This window comes from Chelmon rostratus, chromosome 20 (assembly GCF_017976325.1).
Source record: "Chelmon rostratus isolate fCheRos1 chromosome 20, fCheRos1.pri, whole genome shotgun sequence".
In the NCBI taxonomy this organism is placed as follows: Eukaryota; Metazoa; Chordata; class Actinopteri; order Chaetodontiformes; family Chaetodontidae; genus Chelmon; species Chelmon rostratus.
Genome location: NC_055677.1, coordinates 5,134,492 through 5,151,957, shown reverse-complemented (window position 1 = coordinate 5,151,957; position 17,466 = coordinate 5,134,492). Strand labels below are relative to the sequence as shown.

At 42.4% G+C, this 17,466-nt stretch overlaps 1 protein-coding gene across 3 annotated transcripts in view; it reads left to right on the top strand.

Moving 5' to 3' along the window:
* Positions 1-6,996: 6,996 nt before the first annotated feature.
* sh3kbp1 (SH3-domain kinase binding protein 1) overlaps positions 6,997-17,466 on the top strand; it is a 32,184-nt gene continuing 21,714 nt past the window's right edge. The window contains exons 1-2 of one of the 3 annotated variants that reach the window (XM_041961461.1): positions 6,997-7,158; positions 14,076-14,233. In XM_041961461.1, coding sequence (XP_041817395.1) covers positions 7,155-7,158; positions 14,076-14,233 — 162 coding nt within the window. In that variant the 5' untranslated portion in view covers positions 6,997-7,154. The remainder of the gene's footprint in view (positions 7,159-14,075; positions 14,234-17,466) is intronic. The other 2 variants (XM_041961460.1, XM_041961462.1) reach the window with 2 other exon arrangements.

Here is a 17,466-nt window from a genome sequence, read left to right as displayed (position 1 = left end):
TCAAGTTAAAAGTTTCAATATTAATTATTTTATAAGATATTTCTTGTTTTCCTACTATATTACAATAATTACTCCAGGAGGATAGCTCATCGCTTCAGCGACAGCAGGGATACGCAGAGCCTGTGGCAAGGGATACAGACCATCACGGACTACAAACCCCCACCGTAGACCTGTGACAGCTCCACGCCCCTGCTAAATGAGCTGAATGACTTCTTTGCTCGCTTCGAAGCACACAACAGCACACCTGCACAAAAATCCCCATCCCCTCCCGGCGAACAGGTGCTGTCGCTGTCCCCTGACAGTGTGAGGAGGACACTCAGCAGGATCAACGCTCGCAAAGCTTCTGGTCCTGACAACATTCCTGGTCGCGTGCTGAGGGACTGTGCCGGAGAGCTCACGGATGTCTTCACAGACATCTTCAACATCTCGCTGAGCCAAGCTGTTGTCCCCACATGCTTCAAAACCACCACCATCATCCCTGTCCCGAAGAAGTCGTCGCCCTCCTGTTTCAACGACTACCGTCCGGTAGCACTCACCCCCATCCTCATGAAGTGCTTCGAACGGCTAGTGTTGAAACACATCAAGACTGTCCTCCCACCCTCCCTGGACCCCTTACAGTTTGCTTATAGGCCCAACCGCTCGACCGATGACGCCATCTCCACTGCCCTCCACTCAGCCCTCACACATCTGGACAAAAAAGACTCTTACGTCAGAATGCTGTTCATAGACTTCAGCTCAGCATTCAACACAATCATCCCACAACAGCTCATCACAAAACTGGACCAGCTGGGACTAAACACCTCCCTGTGCAACTGGCTGCTGGACTTCCTGACTGGGAGACCTCAGGCAGTTCGGGTCGGCAGGAACACATCCAGCACCACCACACTGAACACGGGGGCCCCCCAAGGATGTGTGCTGAGCCCCCTCCTCTTCACCCTGCTGACCCACAACTGCACACCATCCCACAGCTCCAACCTCCTCGTCAAGTTCGCCGATGACACAACTGTGGTGGGTCTCATCAGCAACGACGACGAGGCGGACTACAGGAGCGAGGTGAGCCGCCTGGCCTCGTGGTGTGAACACAACAATCTCTCTCTGAATGTGGAGAAGACGAAGGAGATTGTTGTGGACTTCAGGAGAAGACGCCCCCAGTATGCCCCCCTTACCATCAATGGTGCTACGGTGGAGAGGGTAAGCAGCACCAAATTCCTGGGTGTGCACGTCACTGAGGACTTCTCCTGGACCACCAACACCACATCGCTGGCCAAGAAAGCGAACCAGCGCCTCTACTTCCTCCACAAACTGAGGAAAGCTAGAGCCCCAGCCCCCATCATGCACACCTTCTACAGAGGCACCATTGAGAGCGTCCTGACCAGCAGCATCACCGTGTGGTATGGCGCCTGCTCCACGTCCTGCAGGAAGAACCTCCAGCGCATCGTGAGAGCAGCTGAGAAGATCGTCGGTGCTTCTCTCCCCTCCCTCCACGACCTTTACACCTCCCGCCTCACTCGCAAAGCCCTCTGCATTGCGAGAGACCCCACCCACCCGTCACACAGCCTCTTCAGCCTGCTGCCATCAGGGAGGAGACTGCAGAGTCTGCGGGCCAAGACCAGCAGACTGCGGGACAGCTTCGTCCACCAGGCTGTCAGGATGCTGAACTCTCTCCCTGCCCTCCCCCTCCTCCACACAAACACTCAACCTGGACTATAACTTCCCCCCAACACACACACACACACAGTTGTTAAGCTAATTCTTTTTGCACTGCCGTTTACATTTGCACTATTACATTCTCAATGTTTCATTGTTTAGTTTGTACAGTTTTTATCTAGATTGTACAGTTTTTACTTACTTAATTTGTACAGTTTTTATTAGATTGTACAGTTTTTACTTACTTAGTTTGTACAGTTTTTATTTAGATTGTACAGTTTTTTATTTATCTCTTTTCTAATATATGTCCTGTCACAAAGGGTTGAAGAGTAATGCAATTTCGATTCTCTGTTTGTCCTGTACATACTGCAGAATTGACAATAAAGCTGACTTTGACTTTGACTTTGACTTGATAATTATGTAATTTACACTGACAGCATTTTATTATCTCTTATTTTACATAATTTTTCATACAATATTAATTTCTAAACAATTTCTTTGTAAATATTTATTGTTTTTACATTGTCTTTTATTTGTTAATTAAAATATTTCTTGATAATAAAACATGCCTACTCATTCATTTCTATTCGGGGGTATTAAAAAGAGTATGGCTACAGAGACAGTAGGTGGTGGAGGTTTGGGAGACTGTGTAAGACGTTGCTTAGGGCCCCAGAATGTTCAGAAATGGCCCTGGTTCTCAGGTGGAGTTAAAGACAATAATCCCACATGAGTCGTTGATGCCTCTGACCTTCTTATGGCACTAATTCCTCAAGGTAAAATGACTGAATTGTTGGTTGACAGCATTTAATCTTGTTTGTTGAATGATTCACTCTTGTTGCTTTTACCTGCAGCCCACTTGTCAAACAAGAAAGAGAACAAGCTGCAGCACCACCAAAAGCCATGTGCATTGAGTTGGGATGTGCTTCAAGTTGTTCTGCTATAATAACAGAAAGTGAAGGAGACACTGCTACTGTTTTTTTATATCAATAATCCCCTAATGTGTGAAATGATGCACCCGTAACTACCATTACTACATCCTGGGGGGCCGGAATTTGCGGTAATATGATCTCACTCTGCAGTGGTATCACAGATGTTACAGAACTTTTATGTAACCTTTTAAAATGGGACAAATGTGGGCATATTTAAGTCAGTAACTGTAACTAAGTGACTGTATGAAAATGCAGGGGTTGTGTATTTGTCACTCTGTCTTTAAAATCTTTTCATGACCCAGATTTATGTTTAATTTCATCCTTTTCTTGTGAGATTTACTGTAAAAAATGAAAAAATCCAGCCACCTATTTTCTTCCTTCACTTATCCTGGTCCTGGTCGCATTGATTTAATTAATTAATCATTACAAACATTAATTTTATAGCACCTTTAATACAAGAAATGTAGCCCGAAGTGCCTTACGACAAAAAAACCCAATTGATAATAATTATAAAAATGAGATAAAATAAGGCTGAAAATGGAATACAGAGAATGCACAAAATCAAGTAAAATCCAGCATAAAAAAAACAAAAACAAAAACAAAACTGCAGCAGTGCAGTAATAATAATTCATATCATCCTTAGAGGTATTCCATCATACTTTCATACTATGGCCATAAAAATTCAACTTGGTGAACCAGCAGAGTTAGGAGGCAATTAGGAGGTTTAGAAGTCTCTAAAATTACTTGAATGCAGCACTGCAGGCACCATCAAACAACAAATGTGTGCAAGAGAGGGATGGAGGTGCTAGAAATAGTGTCTCTGCAGCCTGGCTTCTCACTGTGTGTGCGTGGTCGTGTGTTTCAACATGTACAGTATGTGGCAAAATTTAATTGGGGCTCAGCACGTCATGCAGTAGCAGCACCGTCCCAGATGGTGTCACCTTAGTGCTTCGTGTTAAAATTACCTCTCATCTCTGGAGAGAATTAACCTCCATCTCTGGCTGAGAAAACAATTTGTCTCTCTTAAGGGAAACTGCACATACAGCAGAGAGAGTGAGAGTGTGAGAGAGTGTTTGTGCGATTAGATACCATATCACCACATCTTCTACATTTTGCTTTCATTTCAGAGAAGGCTCTTGTGAATGAAGGTGTGGTTCGCTGTGTTACTCAGGCTGCTGCCGATTTGTCAGCTGTTGTGGGATCAGAACTGTGACAGTTTGGTGTCAGGACTGTCTCTCCACCAGTCCATCTTGTCTCCATGGAGCCGTGAATCAGAGAGACAACCTGAAACAAATGCAATGGTTTTGACTGTTACAATCTGAAGTTACTCCTGAGGTTTGATTCACAAAATATGAGAAATATGGGTGCAACATAACCTTATAGAAGGTTTAGTAATCAGTGGTCATGACTGACAATTATGGATAATACTAAATGCTAAAATCAAGTTTACTAACATAAGCTTCTGGTCATACCAGACCAAATGAAACTTCTTCTTCTTTTACTGGGCAATGTGTTTTTACATATGAATGAAACCTGATGAAAGTTAGCCTTGTTTTAATGTTAGATGTAAGATTGTTTCGATTTAAAGGAATGATCACCACATACTTTGTGCAAAAACTACAAGTAAAATTGAGAAATTGCAGTTTTACGTGAGGTTCTGAAACTGCTTCTTGGGCGGGTGCAGAGTCTTTATGGTAAGCTAAGCTAACCATGTCACTGCTACAGCCCAATATTTTCAAAGATAGAAACAGATAGAGTGGTATATTTGCTTTTTGAGAGTTACACCACTTTCACATCTGTCTGTTGAACATGAAGCTGGAGCTAGATGATCATAAAGAGTGGAAGGAGGGGGAAACAGCTAGCCTGGCTCTGTCCATCTTAACGAAATCCACCCACGACCGCCTCTAAAGCTCACTGATTTACATGTTATATGTCATCTGTTTAATTCGTACACAAACGTACACAAGTGTTTCACTATTTCTTAAGCAAATACACTCTTTATGCTAAGCTAAGCTAAGTATCTCCAAGCCTCATATTTCATAGACAGATATCAGAGTGTTATCTTCGCTTTTGTGCCAAAAGTTAGAAGATCAATACCACTCTCATGTCGGTAAAATGTAAAGATACAGTCACAACACAGTTAGCTTAGCCCAGCATAAAGACTGAAAGTGGGGGGAAAAAGATAGCATGGTTCTGTTGAGAGGTAATAAAAAAGTAAATCCACCTTCCAGTGTCTCCTAAAGCTCACAAATGAACACACATTTGTTTGCAAAAACAACCATGGTGTTGTTAGCTTTGCGGTGGATTAGCAAAGCTTGTTAGCAAAGCTAATCCAAGCAAAACTAATCCACCACTTGCTGTAGCTTCATATTAATTGTACAGAGTATCAAATAGGAGGATATTTCTCCAAATGTCAAACAGCTTCTTTCAGCAAAGCTTATGTCTGAAGACGTTTAATTTGTTGTCTTGTGTGAAGCATGTTGTAACCTTGGGGACACAACGGCTACAGCTATCGCTAACTTTTGCTTTGGCACTGAATACAATGGATAATACCTTCACAACCACAGGAGAGCTGAAGCACTGACAGTTTAGACGCAAGTCTGATTAAATGATGAAAACACTCTGGATAGTAGATACATTAGATATTAACTTGCAATGCTTACGCATGCAATTCAAGGTCGTGTAGGTATCATCCCTCTTGCGTCACAGATACCTAAGATGCATTCACAAAGACAGACTATCTGCGGTCATATGAATACCATTCTTTAACTGTGCTATAATTTCTCAGATCTCCTGCGTACAGCAACTTGTTCGGTCACTGTACTCCACCCAAGTGACAGCTGATTGTGAAAAAAATCTCATCTCTTTCTCTCCACTATCGCTGCATCATTTCATCGCCCTCTTTCTGCTGCTGCCAGCACATTCATTCTCGCCTGCATGTAGTTTGATCCAGAGGGGACAACAACACTGCAGGGCTTAGCGTGGTGTGTCACAGAGTGTGTATCTGCAATGTTTGTTTGATAATGTGCCTGTGATTAAAAACTCTTCCTAAAAATAATAAAATGGTTTAAGTACTAGATTACACTGATTATACTGTAAAACACTAGTCAGTCCACAGGAGCTAGAATCCCAGCTCAAGCATTACTACTAAAAAGCACATAAACATTCCTGAAAACAGTGTTAGGAATGACTGATACTGATTTTTTCTTATTCATTGTAACCTCAGAGAGCATAATCATACAAAGCTTATATTTATGGAAAAGCCTAAACTCACACAACCTTTGGTTGAAATAGTTGCTGCATCAATCCAATTACTGTTTGTATTCTCACTGTTGATCTTGGTATTACAAGACCTCATTTTCCTGCATCCATGTACCTCTTTTATATGATGTACATGATTATGTGTATACCCGCCTGTATATACGTACCTGTATATTGTACAGTTGTACATGCATGATTAATTACTTATGAGGATTGGTCAATTAATGAGTAACTACCTTGATAACTGAATCCTCATTTTAGTCATTTTTAAAGTTAAGCTGCTGATTTTAACTTCTCCAGCTTGAAGATATTCTGCTTATTTTTGTCATAGATGACAGTAAAGTGAATATCTTTGGGTTGTTTGAATTATAATGGCCATTTTTCACTATGTGACATTTTAGAGAAAACACATTTTTTATAATTATTTGATTAAACTTGCAGTACAAATGTGCAGCACATTACCAGGTACTGTCATTTATCATAAACCAGCCAGTGGGACCAAGACAAAAATACTCCATCAAATTACTTATTTATTATATTTATATAATAAAAGAAAGTAGACTAAGAAGTACATTAGGTCGTGAGTTGAGGCAGTCATAAGTGAGGATGTGTGTGAGTAATGTAGTGTGGGTGCCGAAAAGCGAAAGCCAAAAAGCAATTTAATGTGTAGGCTATACTCTTCCCTCCCAACAGTGGTTAAAGTTACTGAAGAGAAACATACTCAAAAACCTCAAACATTACATTAAAAAATCTTAGAAACACTCAGAATAAATCACTGTGTTACACAATGCCGAGTGCAATCAAAGTTTTCACCATAAAACAGCTCATTTTGAGTCTTGGTGTGCCACAACACAGAGTATACTGTGTCACCACCATCTGCTCGGAGTGCATCATGCGTGGTGCAACAAATTGCGTCACATTGGTCCCGTATCTGCCTGTGACAAATGCAAATTGGAGAGAAGGCGGAATTTACGCGGTGCACCTGAAAGCAACGACAGAGGGCGAGAGAGAGAGAGAGAGAGAGAGAGAGAGAGAGAGAGAGAGAGAGAGAGAGAGAGAGAGATTTTTTCATCAGCGCTTTTCCGTTTTCTGGCTCCTCGCTCTGCCTCCTCTGTCGTGTCACCGGACAGAAAAAAAGAGGAAGGAATATGGTTTCATCTGACGCTCCTCCCGTTTCAGCGCTGCTGTAGCGGATCTGTAGTGCGAGCAGGAGGCTGGGGCTCGGTCCGGCACAAACCCTCTCTCTACCTGAAACAACCACCTTCCCCCGCGACCAACCAGCCTGCAGGAGCACCCCCAGCACACCGGGAGACATAAATGGGTGAGATGCAACGCTCTTTTTGTTTCCAATTTGGAGAATGCCCCAAAAATAGCCCTCAGCGCCTCTGCGCATCTGGATGGGCTGGAATAAATGCCCGGTCCAGATGCGCGCTGGGTTCAGCCTCTCTCCTACTCCCCCCCCCCCCCCCCCCCCCTCGCCTCTGCTCTCCTCCCTACCTCAGCTCCCCTGACGTCGCTTCAGACACAGCCGAGCTGTTTGTAAGTGACCGCTCAGGCTCGGTGTTTCGCTGTGTTTCCGATGCTTTATTCATGATTAGAAAGCTGCGCGTGGGTGTGCGGGCGGCCGCGCGGGTGCGATGCGAAGGAAGCAGCCGGTCACATTGATGAGTTGCAGATGTTGACACGTTTACATTCACTCTCTGTCTGTCTGCCCATTGTGCTGCACGCTGTTTGACTCTCTCCAGCCCCCCTGTCTCTGTGGATGAAACAGGCCTGGCTGTGACATTCCTCTCATCGCCATCATTTCCCACAGCACTGCGCTGTTGCACACAATGCACGAGAATTAATTGACTGCAGGTTTGGTTGACCAAGTGCATACACAAATGATCTGATTATTTTACAGATGTCATGCAGGGCTGGAGGCGGTACTTCCTTTTTCTTTTCATGCTACTTTGTAACGTGCATGTGTGGAATACATTCCTTTGGATACAGATGCTCTGCAAAGGAGCACTTTGTAAAGGAAATGAATGCATGATTGATCACATTTATACTCAATATTAGTTGCAGCCTTTGTCCAAAATACTTCCTTTTTATTCCCGTTGTATGCATGCTCTCTATTACGCTGCTCTGCCTCTGCTGCATGTAAACAATGCACAGTTAGCCTCAAGGCACAACCGGCTGGATTACCAACTGAGAAAAGCAGGAAGCTTCCCCATGGCCATCATGTTCCCCCAAATCCCTAGATTCACTGTGTGCATGTTCCGTGATAGTTTAGTTAATTGCAAAATTGGTTAAATTCGCTAAATTCTAGTATTAGCTGGAATGAAAATTTCAGGGGTCTTCAAACAGAGTGGCATTAATATAAATCTGCTGCTTGAAAGTGACAGGATGCACAGAAAGACTGTGGTTGTGGTGGGTGTCAGTGGGGCCCTCAGCTAATTTCATTTCAATTTAAGTGGGTTAATCCATCCATGACATTTGGACCAGTTGCCTCCCGCTGTCAGGTTACTAACCTATTATTAAATATCTACACTCAGTGGTGACTTTATTATGCACACCTGCATAATCTCTTGCAATTCAAAACAGCTCTGCCATAAATTCCACCTGTAAAACATTTATAATGTTAATTGTTTTGCTGATATTGTCAGAAAAGTGTAAATTCAAGCATTACTGGGGTCATAGTTAAAGGTGGTGTTGTACTGAACTACATTATATTGAGAGGTATTTCTAATTTCTGTAATAGGCTCATAAAAAAGTAAACTTTAAGGCAGAACAGTTGTGTTTGATTGCATTAGATTGTACCCAATAAAGTAGCCAGTTAGTGTTTTAGATGCAGAACGACAACTGTAATTGAAAGACATTAAGGCCCTTTTTTTAAATGTTATTTCACATTAAACTGGACTGAAAATGCAGGGCTATTAACAGCTTGTGGGCCCATTTTGTTGTTTTGGTTATTCCTCTGCTTGTTCTCATAGATAATGTACAAAATGAAGACTTGAATGCAGCACATCGCTCTCACAGTGCTTAGCTCTCTGTAGTCCTGCTGTTGCTGCAGTTTTCAAGGAGAAAAAAGTGTGAGCTTTGTCATCTAAAACTGTGTCCTTCAATCCCTCATAACTGAAGCCAAAGGTTGAGGCATTTGCACAAAGATTCAACAGTTATGCAGTCAGAAAAAGGAGGTTAGTTTCTCTGTCGTCACCGGCCTGAACAGAAAGTAGCACGAAGCGGCTGAAAAGACTTGTGGCATTTTTCTCACCTGGAAGTGAAACACTTTCACTCTCTTTCTTGCTTTCACTGTCACCCTTTCTCCATCCACCTACATTGAAAACACAAGAGTGAATGCACAAAGTTCCTCTCTGGGGGTTGTTGAAAGGCATTCTGGGAGTGCTGGGATTTTGAAATAGACAATGCGGGTTGAGGGAGTGTGGTGAATCACAAAATAATTTGACGCGGTGCAGCAGAATAATGAGCAGAGAATGGCTGGAATTGTCCTTTAATGTGGGAGAATTTGCTGAAGTCTGTGATCTGATCCACAGTTGGAGTGGGTGGCTTTGACTCCCAGTGGGCTGCAGTCCAGCGTGAATGTTTTACCGACAGAAACAGGCAGCTGTTCTTGACATCATCAGCAACAGCGCTGAAACATACCCAGCACTAAACACAGGTCCGCTGTAAACCAGTGAAATGTCAGCATGGCTTCGCAGAGTTCAGTGTGTCTGTGTGTGTGTAGTTTCCTCTTATCTAAACTGACTGCAGCTGTTCAGAGGACGCTCAGTTCCTGTGTGTGTGTATGTGTGTGTTTCTTGACCACTTGAGTGGGAGTTTTGTTTTGTCTGCAGACTTTCAAATACTCTGTCTCTTGTCTTCTCCGGGCCTCCCGTCTGTCATTTTTAGCCTTGCACACACAACCAGTGTATGACCAACCATCAACATGTGTGCAAGTCGGGCTGCAACTAACCACATATTGATTAATAATAGGCCTATTTTCTCAATTCATCAAGTCATTATTTTGTCTGTGAAATAACATAAAGTAGGTCCAGTGGAAAATGGTGACAGCTTCCCAAAACCAAAGTGATGTCCTGAGCCAAATACTGTATAGAATTTACTGTCATATAACACAAAAAGCAGTTAACAATTTGAACCAGCAAATATTTGTCATTTTTGCTTGAAAAATGACAAATATTCATGATTTATTGATTAGAAAAATAGTTCCAGATTAATTTTGAGAAACTGATTAATGGACTCATAGCTAGCTAGCTAGCTATGAGACTACAGCTGGATGTGTTGGTGAGAAAGTGGGTTCGTAGCCAAACATTAAGTCACTTTCTGTTATCATTCATGTTACAGCTAAGACTGTTAAATTGTTTTCTGGTTCTCTTTAAGTCTAAACAGTTTCAGTTACTTTCTGCCACATTTTAATACAACTTGAGCACTCTTAGGCGAGCACTTGTTAGGATGTTAGCAATAATTTGCGTACGTATACATTACGGAGCCATTAAGTAAACATTATCATTCATTTGAAGTCTTGCTTGTGTTCACATGATTATTGTACACAAAGTTCAGTATTCATCCTTTAGACCCCAACTCCTGAGAAAAAGAGTCTTTTTAGCTGCCCACTATTTGAGCAGCTAAGCTAGTTGCTAGCTGTGTCATTTAGTGCTGCACAGGTAACATTAGCATACAGCGAGTTTATCTGAGCTTTTTATTGCTGGAAACTTGGGGGATATTACAGCAACTGAGACTGAACCAGAAAGCTACATTAAATTAGCAGGCCATAAAATCATTACAATGAGCTAAAGAGGCTAATAATAGTCTTAGAGATGCAGACCTGGCTCCATTCTCTGTCGTTGTCATTGTTACCTCATATCACCTAGTGTTAACATGCCACCTGTATCTGGATACGCTGTGTGGGATTAAATCTGACCATTGGTGTTTGTTGGTATTTGATAAGCATTCTTGCAAACCACACTGTGATTGGATCTTTATGTGCAATGCTGTGCCTGTGCATCCCAGGTCATGCAAAGCGATGCTACTATGTGGGCTGTGTTCATGCATCCTGAGGAAGCGTGTTCATACCAGCTCTAAATGGGGTCTATGAGTGACCCCTTTTTTTCTGAACATGAGAGAAAATTATGCGTTTTGTTTGGCGGCTAATTTCAGACGCATATTTGGTGCTCGAGTGAGTGTTTACAACAGCAGCACAGCGTAAATGGGATTGAGTCAAAATAAAACGTTCATGATAATGAAGGAACATGTCACCCAGTGCAACGTTGTGGCTCACCGATGTGTTTTTTTGACAACAGTGGAGATTTAAGCTGTATGAAGCTTTGGATACACAGACAATACTTGTTTATGTGATCATTTCATTGATAGTTAACAATAAGAAACACAAATATAGCTTCCTTTGCCGTGGCCTCCATATTGCGTTACAGAGCATTACATCTCTTTAGAATTTTCTTGCCGCATTGTGTTTTCATGTATCCCATCGTGCTGGGTTGTGCATCATATAGACAATAAGAGGGGGCTGCTTCTTTGTAAAAACCGTCTCCAGCGTAAATCCATTATAAAGCTCAGTTTACGTTCTTCCTGCAGCTCCTCTCCAGAGCCAGTTTGGCGTTAACTTCATGTCACTTTTAACTTGCACCCCTCTTTGCAAGCAGTGATGCTTGTTCTGTGCAGAGCCACAAGCTGTCGTCTTCCTCAGCAGTGTGTGTGTCGTTGACTGACGTGGGTGGGTGGGTATACTGCAGTGAGTTGTCCTCCTCTGCCACTCTTGTGCTGTAATGATGGTGGTTTGCAAGACGACTGCCACAAGCTATAAATTCACTGTACATACTTCTTCTTATTGAAGAACTTTCCAGTTACACCGTCATGGTATCTGCCACTTCCCCACACACTTCACAACTGAGAGCAACAAAAAAAAGAAAGCATTTGCGCCACGTCACTGTCTCGTCTGTAGCTAATCTATCCAGTTATCTCAAGCCAGAATCATATCCTCCCCATCTGAGCACCAGGCCAGCTTGAACAGTCGCCTGCTTTGTCTGCTTAATATTGACGTCTTGTAGAAGTCCTCCTCCTTCATGTAAACTCTCAGCAACATTCCACCTTAATGCAACCGTTTTCCCAAGTAGTGTGGTCTCGTGGTTGACTCTGGTTTGTGTGTTGGTGCACTGGTGTGTAAAAAAAAATGTGGCTTTTTGTGCATGTCATACTATACGCATGTATGTGCATGTATGTGTGTGAGGGAGAGAGTGTTTCAGGGAGGAAGCCAGTGCGTCTGAGTCATAGCTACCCCTTTATACTGTTGTTCCCATGGTTACCCCACCCCCGAAACTCCCCTGCCCCAGCCCCCTTTTAGCTGCACACACAGTTTAGACAAGGATCAGACTTTGGCGGCCAATACATGTGTGTTTGTGTGTGTGCAAAGGGTAAGGGTTAAGAAAGCTATATGTTATATGACACATTCAGTACATTTTTACGAGTATTATTGGCTGCACGAGCAGTCACACGGTGTGTGTAGAGAGCTGTTTTTGTGTGCGTTTTTGAGCTAGGGGTTTTTTACGTCTGAGCTTTTATATTCGCCTTTTGCTCATTATAATTTACAACATTTCATTATGACATTTTCCTGTTTTCTGCTCACCAGGCTGCTGCTTTGAGTTGCTCTTTGAAAACACTCTCTTCATTCAGTCACTTAATTCCAATCACATCTGCTTTGCCGTTTATTTGATCAGTGTTGCGCTACTGTTAATGAAACTCAACATTCCCTGCACTGATTTTTTACACGATCCCTCTCTGTTATGGTAGACTTGACATGAGATTTCATATTCAGTTATGATCTTTCTAACTCAAACCAACTTTACCTGTGATCAAAAACTCATTTAAGCTTGTTTCCAACCTTCATCAAGTGTTTAGTTTCACAGACAGAGGGTTGAATACGGATCAAAAGAAGGCAAAGCATAGCTACATGTGATTAAATGTATTCTGTGGAGTTTTTGACCGCTAGTAGCGCAATGCAGCATTGTGCACGGCAGCAAGAAAGGAAGTGAGCAACCAATCCAGAATTTTATGTTTTAAAAGTCGTCTCAGGTTTGCAAGCGTTTTATGGAACATCCTCCAAATTAAGCGACAAAATAAGTTTCTGCCTGAAGCGACGCAGAGACACCCACAGCAGGATCAGAAGGACGAAAATAAATCTACACTATCGTTAAGGTTTAGGCACAAAAACGACAAAACATCATGGTTTTGGTTTAAATTGCAATTTTGTTAAGGCCTAGGGAGCTTCACCATCATAGGGACGATAACAAACGCATCATTATGGAACAATCATGGTCATGGTTAAAAAAAAACAACAGTGTTGACTGTTGGTTGGAAACGGGAAATGAACAGTGGCCTCTGGTCACTCCACGACAGCGTCACATGATTTCATCTCTCACTCCGATACTCCGATACTACTGTTTTAGCCTTTGTTACTCAAATAGATGGCACTTTGGGGAACTGGCTGTTGCTGTCATTCATCTTGGGTGGACAGTCTAGTTTTATGAAGGAGGAAGTGCATTTATCGCATTCGTAAGACCTCAAAGCTACACACTGTGTGTTTTGGCAAAAAACTCTGAACTTACTTGTTTACGAAAAGGTTCCCAAGGGCACCTTTAATTAGTGAGTGAAAACAGTTTTCCTGTTTGAAAGTGAAACTCAGCTCAGCAGAGTGTTGTATTATAACATGATGGGATTGTACTGATGGAATTAGTGCAGTGGAAATGAACAATATGCTGAATTTATCATTTGAGTGATGACAGCACAGGTAATTCCAGCTTCCCCTTGAGTATTTTTCGAGCCTTTATTTGTTTGTGTGTGTTGGAGAATTGCCAACACACACACACACACACACACACACACACACACACACACACACACACACACACACACTATGAATACAGATTTTATTTGAACAAAACAAGAGCTGCACCAAAGAGAAATAACATGATGTTTGCTTTTTCTCTGCAGTGTTGCGGACCAGACTAAATTCAATTTTAATGTGAATTTCCATTGTTGTTGCTGTATGATTGCTTTTAGCTGTGTGTGTGTGTGTGTACCCCTTTCACTTGCAGTTTTGAATCAATAAATAAAACCAATCCTCGTTAGATATCGAGTAAATGTAAAACGACGTGACTCCTCTGCGATTCACTTCATCTTTTCTCTCTCTCTTTCTCACTCTCTATGTCTCTCGCCCTTTGTTCCCAGTGGAGGCCGTGGTGGAGTTCGACTATGAGGCTCAGCAGGACGATGAGTTGAGCCTGACGGTGGGCGACATCATCGTGAACATACGGCAGGACGATGGAGGATGGTGGGAGGGCGAGCTGGGCGGGCGCAGGGGGCTGTTCCCGGATAACTTTGTCAGGGTGAGTTATCACAATCGCCCCTTTACCTCATTCTTTCTTAGTCGTTTACTACTCGCTTCATAAACCCACAAGAGGCCCTCCGTAAATAGCAGCAGAGTAAGCATGCAGTTTCCAGCGTGTCACTGCCTTGTGGTTTGCTTGAGGTGCTCTGATGCTATTTTAAGGCCAGAAAACAGACCTCATTCACCCTTTGTAAGGTGAAGTCGGGGTTAAGGGTTGAAATTAGGATTACATTTAGAAAACTGAGTGAGTCTGCAGCCTTTCCTAGACTTGATGTCTTGTCCTGTTTTTTTTGTTTTGTTTGTTAAGGTTCTTTTTTGGAAACCATATATATTTTGCGGATGTTCCTAAAAAAGAAGACCGATGCAAAAGTTTTCCCGCATGATCATCACTTGTGACCCGTTAGAAATGTGTGGCGCTGTATTTAAATTCAGAGACTCTGCCCTCTGCCTGTATTTACGTATTTTCTTCCTGTTTTGCTGTGTTGTGTAGCAGTCAGCCAATAACACCACGCAGGTGAGGTTGGGACTTTATAGAAAGGTAGCGACCAGGCTGATGCTGTAATCTGTGTCGCCTTTTGTCCGAAGCTCCCATGTAAATGGCCAGAAAGATGACTGCGTAGGTCGACTGTGCATGTAGGTTATTTCCGTTTATTATAACCTCTAGTGGCCATCGTGATTATTGCAGGAGCAAAGGAGGAAGTCAGGTATTAAGGGCAAGAAAGCCCACATATGACATCTGACAAGCACTTCTGATGTATACTGGCACCTTACATTCAGAGGCTCCTTTGGCTTGATTGGTTGTCCATCCTCAGCTGGCTGTGGTCCAACAGCACTGATGTTGGATTTAAAAATAATAAGCTAAATATGTGTGGTAGGTTTAATAACACAGATTGGATGTGTTTTGTGGCCGCGCCAACATCACACCCACAGTTACAGGCTGAGGATGAACATAAGGCTGTGAACACAAACCCCAAAGCTGCAGAGATGAATACATAAATACAAAATCAGAGCTAAAATGATTAGCATAATTTGGATCGATTAGTAGTTTAAGTCATTACTGAAGCAAAAAATCTGTGGTTCCAGCCTCTCAAATGTGAATTTTTGCTGGTTTCCTGTCTTCTATGATAGTATACAAGATGTCTTCAGGTTTTGGATTATGGATTGAACAAAACAAGGCATTTCAATGATGTCACATTGTCTGCCGGTTGCTAATAGTAAATTAGTCACATATGTATGAGAGCAAAGATTGAGGAATGAGACGGTTGAAACCTTTGATGTGCATAAAACAAGGTGTTTGCGGTGATGAGAGGAGGGAAGTATTCTGTTCACTGTACCATGAGGGGGAAGTAGAAAAGTGCAACCAGTCAAGGGCAGCGTTCACATTTTGACAGCGCTGAAGAAGTCCGTCTATTGTCAGGTGGTTGACTGTGCGGCCGGGCTTTATTTGTGCTGACTGAACGTCACAGCTCTCATTCACTGTCAGGGAGTCGGACAAAGGGCCTGTGAAGGCTCACTGACGGTGTTTGTGTGGATGTGTGTTCGTGTGTGTGCGTGAGAGAGACGGACGGGAGGCTGTGAGTAATGCAGTAATACCAGACTGGTCTGTCACAAGACTGCAGTTATGGGAATCAGTGACATTAAGCTTTGCAATGCTGTGTGAATGTGTGTGTGTGTGTAGGAAGTGGGGGATGTGGACAGATAGGTTGAAAGGGGGGCAGGAAGTGATGGTATGCAAGCAACCCCCTTTGGTGCCATCATGGCTGCCGACCTGCACAGATTATTAGAGTGAGAGTCATTGAACTACCTTTTTTTTTTAATGTGTGTGTTAGTTTCTAACGTTCTGTGTTGTAATTTGAGAAGGGTAAAGATATCATGAGACTGGGAGCTACTGATGTTTACTGAAGATGCTTTAGTCAGTGTGCAAATATATATATTTGTCAAAGCCTGAAGCAGCTATTAGCTGTGCAATGAATTAGCAAAACTGATTTTTATCTAAAAACCACTGCTCACAGGGGGAATGCAGACATTAGCCATGTCTTTTAAAATCTGTCGAGATTGTGCATTTAGAAACAACTACTACTGTTTCTCAACAACAGGAACCTCCAATATTGCTGCAAATGGCCTAACGACACCTTGAAAGACTATTTTATTTATTTTATTTTCACTTTTCGTTAACCAGCTGAATATTTTTTCAGCTATTCGATTGGCCTATAACACGTCTGACTGTGTGGTGTGTATGTCTGTGGGAAGAGCCGCAATCATCTGACCTCTGTGGATTAGACAAGCAGGTTTTGCAAATCAGAATCACATGTTCCCATTTGACATAAAGCGCTAATCACTGGTTTTCACGGAAGAGCAGCAGGATTCGCCAGCAGTCACTGTGAAGAAGTAAAGTCACCGCAGATGTCTAAAAAGAAAGGCATGGTTTAGTTTTTTTTGATAGTAAGTGTAAGTGATTTTATAATGAAAAAAGGTGGCTCCTAGTTAGTCATAATGATAAATTTTAAATTGGTCTAAAATGCTATGATATGAAATACTATATATAACCTTTATAACTCTTGGTCTGTAAAGACTGTAAAAACTTTCTTTCTATACCAGTTTGACTGGTGAATAGAGTTGTGCAATAAGGTGGAGTTCATTAAAAGGGGGGAAATAATATTTTGTGTCATCATTCCGGCGCGTTTCACAAGCAGAACTGTTTCTGTTTCCCCATTCGTTTTCTCTGCCTGCCTCTGAGTTGCACATTCTCTTGTAGTGCAATCAAGGCTAACGTGCCCTTGTTGTTAGCTGCGCCACTGCATTGTTTTACATTATCTGTGACTGGGAGGAGAGGTCAGAAATCTGGTGATAGGGGATGCACAGAAAGCAATGTTTAGCATTGAAGCGGTGCCTCGTAAACTACATACTTGCTGTCAGACAAACACAGAACCGCCGCTGCAGTGTACAATATGCAGGTGTTTCCTGTTCAGATATGATGAATCACGTTGTCTTCCTCTCCTCTTTTCAGCTGGGTTTCCTTTAACTCTGAGTTACCTCCATATCCCCACAGGAGGAATTGCAGTAGAGCATGAAAGCAGTCCAAATAGTAACAAAGGCTTCCAAGAACAGTACAGTGAGCTCTTTCCTTGATTTGTTTAGCAAAACCACACAATCACTCGTCTCCGCTTCCAAACTCAAATATATTAATTATTTCAAACAATCGGTCTTAATAGATAACAGATGAATTGTAGA